A 6,983-nucleotide genomic window follows, 5' to 3' on the forward strand; every position below is an offset into this window, starting at 1 on the left:
ATGAACTTGTGCTCATATTATTGTTACCCTGTTTTCTCCTTTCTGTTTGGTGTTCATTTTATCCATCCTGTTGTATTCTGATCGCAGCTAAGATTTTAAGTTGTTTGAGATTAATTCTTTTGGAAATAGTTTTCCTTCTCAGTAACTAATCTCCTGTCTACCTCTACCCTGAATTTTTTCTTCTTTCTTCTGACCCTTTCTTTCCAAATTCCTTTTCCATTGCCATTTCTGTTATGCTCTGCCAATTTCCCTCTCTCATCTCTGATTTCTTACTCTCCTTGCCTATTTTTATGCTTCTTGCAGACACTGTTTTGCTAGTGCGCTGGATTAGGTGGTCTTCACCACTCAGTGTGCTTTCTTCATTCTTAATGAAGTTGGAGAAAATTACAATCCCAGGGTTGTTGGCTTTTGGTTTTGTTTTGGGGTGGGTTTTTTTTGTCCTCATGAGGATGAAGGTGGAAAGGAAAAAGGTCAGGGGGGAGGTAGAGAACGGAAAGTGTGGAATGGTGGTGGATGTCTGAGAAGGGATAGAGAAGCTTAGTGAGGGAGCATTTCATGGGAGGCTAAGGCTCCTCCACTATTAGATCTGGTAAAAAAGTGTGAGTTAATGATGGTGGTTGCTCAGATATTTTCAGATCACTGGAGACTCTGAGGCTTGCATAAGCGTCACGTGTGTTGTTTGTAACAGGACTCTGGAGTTTGTTCGTGAGGCAGGTGCTTGGGTTGCATTTGTGATTGTTCAGTGAGCAAAATCCTGATATTGCATGAGAATTACAACGCCTCTTCTGGCCAGCTGGGAGGTAGTACTTGTTAATGTGACTTACCTTCTGTTAAAACAGCAGCACAGCTGCTTGGATTTTCTGTAGACCTCCTCGCTGTCATGAAGCAAATGTGGGTAATGCCAGCTGCATCATAGCACAAATCCATAGCTGTGAAGCTGCCTAACAGCTCAGTGCTCTTCATGAACTGTCTTCAGAACAGGACTTTTTAAGTTGTTACAGGTCAGAACTGTGTTTTTCCTCATTTCCACATAAAATGTGAATGCTTTAGAAAGTATTACAGTTTGAGTTGATCTGTCACAGAGAGTGGCCAGGGTTGTTGCCTGTTTGTGGAACTGTGAAGTCACTTCTTCATCATCTCAGAGTGTGCTTCTAGGGCAGAGAGGGTCAAGAGCTTGTGCTTCTGCCTGCGGCATTTACTGGGAACGGGAGGGTACAATGAAAGGTGACAGAAGCCAGGCAAGGTGACCCTTCTGCATTTTGTTTGCCCTAGGGATAGCTGAGCACTTGAATGAGTTAGAGAGGCACTTGAGGGGTGACCCAACATGATGCTGTTTACTGAGAGCAGGTAAAAGTTAATCTCACTTTGCTGAACTGGGGACAAAGGTGAAGGATGGAAATAATAAGAGTTGTACAAGGGCTAAATCTGGGATAAAAGGTAGTGGAGGATAAGTGAGTTCTTTGGGCATGGGAGAAAGGTGTGTGGAAACAGAGGCTATATTAGGTTCACCTAGAAAGGAAAGGAGAGAGGTTAGGTTTAGGAATGAATAAATGGAGGACAGAGGTGGCAAATAACGATTCTGAGAGAATGAACATAGTGGAGCAGAGCAGATTGCTAAAAGACAAACAGAAGGACTAGTGGTGGGTGAGGGTCTTGGGCAGAGCAGATGAGCAGGCATAAGAAGTGGAGCAGTCAGTGCTGTGGGTGGATGGATGCGTTACCAAGTGTCTGGAGAGTGATAAGGAGCTGTTTGCACCTTCTGTACCCTGTGTGTTCTGCGTGTATATCAATACAGGCGATACTGCATATGGTGGGGCATCTGGCCACATGCTCTTTCCTGCTGTTAAAATGCAAATAACAAAGATGGCTATTTATTCCCCTCCTTTTTAACCTGGGCACTTAATGAACCTTCTAGTTTCTGTGCCCATATCTTCCCTTTATTAGCATTTCCTAGGAAAAATATATGCAACGACATAGGTGCTAACAGAGAGGAGGTGTAATTGTTGTATCTTGATATCCAATACTGTGTCACACAACTTTGGAGCCTTGGCTTATGGAAGCTGTTGTTAGAAGCTGTGTAAGCAACCTCAGCATTCAGGGCAACTGGTCTAGGTATGAGAGTGCCACGGGGCTTTGTTACGGTGTTTTTTGTGATTCTGAAAATGAAAATTGTGTCAGGAGGAAACTACAAAAAAACCTGAATACAGGAAGAGAAAGTATGAAAAAAAGTGAGAGGCAGAGGCCAGGTGCAGCTTACAGTTCAGTTCCTCTTGTGCAGCATGGACTTTTCTTGGGGACAAGGGTGCTGCTGGAGGGATGTGCCTTCACACTCTCTCTGCACTGACCTCTCCCAGCAGCTGCTCTTAGCCCGAGATGAAATTCTCTTTGTTTGTGACCCTGAATAACACTTGTGTTCTGCAACAGCGTCTCAAGTGTGTAAATGTTAGGGCAAAGCAGTTCTGCCCTGAGCTCCCCTTTGATGATGCGTCTGTTCAGGTAACATTTGGGCTTTTTGGAGGTTCTGGGAACTCTAAATGTTGAGAAACTTCGAGCCAAATCAGAGAAAAAAGTTGTCTAAATAAAGTCAAAGCTAGGAATACTGGGAATCAAACTATTTTAACTCTTCAGCGTTTGGAAAATGGAGAAACCTTTACCCTGAAAGAACAAATAGCTTTGATGCAATTGTAGCACTAAATGCAGTAAAATCATATCTTTTGGATGAGGTGTTGAAAAGTATCTAAAGGGCAGCATATGTGTGTACAGACTGATTTTTTTCCTTTTTTTTTTATCTCTGCAGTCTTTTTAAGGTGAGGGCTCTTGGTAATTTCCATTTCTGCTTTTTTTCTCTACAGGACCTACTGCAGCTCAGTGATTGCTGATCCATGTTTGACTGCCTCAAGGGGCCCCGGCAAGATGGCATCTTCCAGACTTCCCATCCTTCTAGCACTGGTGTTTTCCTCTTTGGTCTTTGTTCTTTCCCATTCAAACAGGGAGATGTGGTTTCAGGAATTCTTTCCCCCTAATGTGTGCCCTATAAATGCCAGAGGAAACACTTTTTATGGTATAATGTTTGACGCAGGAAGCACTGGAACCCGGATTCACATTTACACCTTTGTGCAGAAGAGCCCAGGTAAGACCTCATGGCAATCTGTGCACATGGAGTATGTTGACTCAGATTCCAGCTTTCCAAAAGAGGGGTTTTTTTCCTAACACAACATTTGGAAACTACTGAACATTTCTACAGTTTCTCCTTCAAATGGCCCTCTGACAGATGATTATTGTCCATTTGTGGTGGTGTTTTGCTGTGAAAATACCTTTTGTAGATCTTTTGAAACGCAAAGGTTTAATTCTGCGTCTACTGGAGAGTTCTGAATTTCTATGTGGCTGTTTAAAGGAATGCCTCAAAATTAAAGAGTTTTAAGCACCGAAGGTCTGAGCCATTTCCAGGAGATCTCCCATGCACAGATGCATCACACTCCAGTGTATCCATGTATCTGACGTGGTGCAGAGTTGCCCAAATTGCACATGCAATGGGATTCAAGAGGGTGAAGTAGCTTGGGTACAGTGAGCCGACAGATCTGCAAAGGTTGAAGTCTGGTTGGTGGAGCTCAGCTAAGAAGCCCTTCAGGGCCATGCATAGAACCTGCTTGTCTTCACATGATTTCAGCCTTCGTTTGGAAGGACTGGTACAACGTCCAGCTCTGATGGACTCAGCCTGACTTGTGATGTGCAATGCTCAGGGACAGCTTCTAGACCCAAGCTGCTCTGGGGGCAAGAGTCACACTTGTTTGGCTTTGCAGCCAAGTGTTTGAGCCCAGTTGGCTCTGTTCTGTGTTTGCGAGTTGGATGAATCAGCTGAGGATAATCAGGGGTTGACTGTGTGTGTCTTCATATGAATTAGTATTTCACAATTAGCTCAGGATAGAAAGTGAAAGAAATTTTATTAAGATTAGGTAACAGTCATACTGCATTATTATAACTCGTAGCTCACCAATGCAAAATGAACATACTTCTAATTATAACAATGTGTTCTTAATGAATTGTTTGTGATCTTAGAGGGTACAAGGGCAGCATTCTGTTAAATATGTTCCTGAAGTGAAGGAGCAGTGCTTGTTTTGGGAGGGGAATAGTATTTTTTGCAAGGGGAAATCAAGGATAGTCACGTTACAAGGGTTGCAGACAACCTTTTTGACACTAAAGAAAAATATTTGAGTTGTTGACTGCTTCATGCAATGTTTCATTTGTGCAGAAAACCTTCCAGAGTTGGAAGGGGAAATCTTTGAGTCTGTGAAGCCAGGTCTTTCTGCTTATGCTGACCAGCCTGAAAAGGTAAGGCTCTCCTTCATTCCCTGAGAGTTGGTCTTGTTTCTACTGAGATCAGTGGGACTCTACCAAGCAGTTCAAGTATTACCAATTGTAATTGCAGAGTCAAGAAAAAATGTGAAGGTTCTGCTGCTGGCTCTGTAAACCTGTTGCTTTGCTTTAGTGAGTTAATTTCTACACAGAGAAATGGAAACTGTTGTTTCACATATTTAATCAGTGGAACAGTGGCTTAATTAGTTGCTTAAATGCTATATATAACTGGACTATATGCGTTTTAGAATTTCAAAGACAAGCGATTTTTGGCTATAGCAGCATCCATATTCAGTGTGTATTTCCCCTATAGCTACCCCAAATATGAGTAAATATCTACTTCTGTCTCATTTACTAATAATTTTCTCAGTTTTTCCTTTTGATTGAAATTTTCGGTGCTGGTCACAGTTCTAAATGAGCATATTTTGGTTTGATTTGTTTAGAAGTAAGGGGTTAAGACTGCGGGGATTTTCTTTTTCAGTCATGTTACACTGACAAGCAAAGGGAGTTAATTTCTCTGACTCCTAAAAATGTTTGAATTTTTTGGTGTGTACAGTTAGAGCTACGAAAGTTAATTTTTGTTAATAACTTATGGAGAAGGGGTACAATAAACATACACTTAGCAGGTTAAGTCAGACCTTAATATTTCCTAAGTGTATTCTCTGCTTCTGTCATCAGGTTTCCAGTAATTTGTTTGTTCTGATTCTTTGCTATTATCTTTGGAAACATGGCTTGGAAGTCGTGTTCAGTGATGTGTAGGACTCGCTTCAGTCATGCTCAGTTCTAATACTTGATTACAGTTTTAGCTGAATAACAATTTAGGTATAGGCAGTTACTCTTCTACTGCCTTAGGACTCTTGTTTATATACAGAGTTTTTCAAAACATGGTTGGACAGTTCCATCTTCCACAATCAGATGTATTAATTAACATATACATTTATAGTTTTAGTAAGAAATTAAAGGTAGATGCCATCCTCTCTTCTTTCAAGTGGGGGTGGTTGTGAATTCGTGCACAGTACACTCATTCCATGCCACTCCATTGGATCAGGAGTCAGAAATGAGCAACAGAGCAGAGCACACTAAAGTAATCCTGTTGTGATACACAGGGCCAGTCCTGAAGCAAGCAGCCGGTTTCCTGATCCCCTGTGCGGTTTCACAAGCTAAAGGAGGTGCCAGAGAAATGATAGATTAGATACTCGACCTCGTGTGCTGTAGCACTCTTGGAGCTGGGGTAGCATAGGGGGAGTTTCAGGTTTCTCAGTTTGCTCAGTTGCATTCAGTGCTACAGGAATTTGAGAAACTTTATGGCAAAATGAATGGCTTTTGGATTTTTTTAAACTTTAAGATCTCCCATTATTTCATTGAATTGTCTTCTTTGTTGGGTAGGAGAGGAGAAGAATTCACCCCAAAAGAAATTTGTAGACATTTTGTAGGAGAATGTTTGTTGCTAATGCCTGACTGTAGTTGTTAGAGCAGTGTAAATAATTGAGAGCCCAGCAGTGATGCTTGTGCCTCGTGTGGTAACCGTACTGCAGCTGGCATTTTAATTACACTACTTGCTACAGATACCCTTGGAATTCTTACATTGCATTTAGTGAAATGTACAGACGTTCCTCCTGACCTCTGCAGCTTCAGTCAGTAATTGTACCCTTTAGTTTCATCATCCTGCAAGATGTCTGGGTTTGTCAGAGACTCAGTTCCTTTGCCTCCCTCCATCCTTTCAAATAACAGTTTCCAGACACAGTGACATTTCTGTCACCTGAGATGTGTCTCTGAATATACTCGTCCTTCTTTAAGGTTCTTACGAGATGTCTAGCCTGGTTTTTATCATTATCTTGGGTGTGAGTGAGGCATCTTCTGCTATTGAATGCTGGTTTCAGTAGTGTTGAGGGGGAATTGGGAGGCCTATTTTCTGATGACCTGTAGGAGGAAGCCATAAGAAAAACAGCATCTTCTTCCTTCTAGGGTGCTGAAACTGTCAAAAGATTGCTGGACATGGCCATAGATGCTGTGCCACCTCATCTCTGGAAGAAGACCCCGGTTGTGTTAAAAGCCACAGCTGGACTGCGCTTGCTGTCAGAGGAGAAAGCTCAGGCTCTGCTTTTAGAGGTAGTATTAAGATCTTTTGGATGCATTAGTATTGTTCTCCCTGTTTCATCTTTCATTACTCTGTTCTCCATTCTATTTAGCAGTGAAAAGTGACTGTAATGATAGCATGAAACTCAGACTTTACAGACTTTCCTGTATGGTCCTGAAATCCTCTGTCTTGATGTGGATAGAAGGCATGGGGAGAGACACCTACAAGACTTGTTTCTGTCTTTCCTGGCCCTTGAAAGAAGAAGGATTTTGTCTACACACACTTGTCTTACTTTATGCTGCTGTGAAAAAGAAAACTTTCTCTGTCACCATCAGAGCAGAACAAGACTCTTAAACTCAAGGAATCTAATAATGATTTCTTTCTTCAGGTGAGAGAAGTCTTTGAGGAATCACCATTTCTTGTTCCAGAGGACAGTGTTAGCATCATGGACGGGTCTTATGAAGGTACATTTTAGAAGGAGGAAAATGTGAAAGCAGGGAGATGTTGGGGGAAGAGAGAGAGAGAGAGATGCTTTGGACATGAAAGGGAAAGA

General features: G+C 41.9%; 1 protein-coding gene across 1 annotated transcript in view; it reads left to right on the plus strand.

Annotated features, from left to right (window-relative positions):
* The first annotated feature begins 2,859 nt into the window (after window positions 1-2,859).
* Window positions 2,860-6,983, plus strand: part of ENTPD5 (ectonucleoside triphosphate diphosphohydrolase 5) — a 14,319-nt gene continuing 10,195 nt past the window's right edge. Inside the window, exons 1-4 of the mRNA XM_010188855.1 lie at window positions 2,860-3,130; window positions 4,250-4,329; window positions 6,319-6,462; window positions 6,819-6,894. Coding sequence (XP_010187157.1) covers window positions 2,914-3,130; window positions 4,250-4,329; window positions 6,319-6,462; window positions 6,819-6,894 — 517 coding nt within the window. The 5' untranslated portion in view covers window positions 2,860-2,913. The remainder of the gene's footprint in view (window positions 3,131-4,249; window positions 4,330-6,318; window positions 6,463-6,818; window positions 6,895-6,983) is intronic.

Source organism: Mesitornis unicolor, unplaced genomic scaffold, assembly GCF_000695765.1.
Source record: "Mesitornis unicolor isolate BGI_N332 unplaced genomic scaffold, ASM69576v1 scaffold28327, whole genome shotgun sequence".
NCBI classification, from domain to species: Eukaryota; Metazoa; Chordata; class Aves; order Mesitornithiformes; family Mesitornithidae; genus Mesitornis; species Mesitornis unicolor.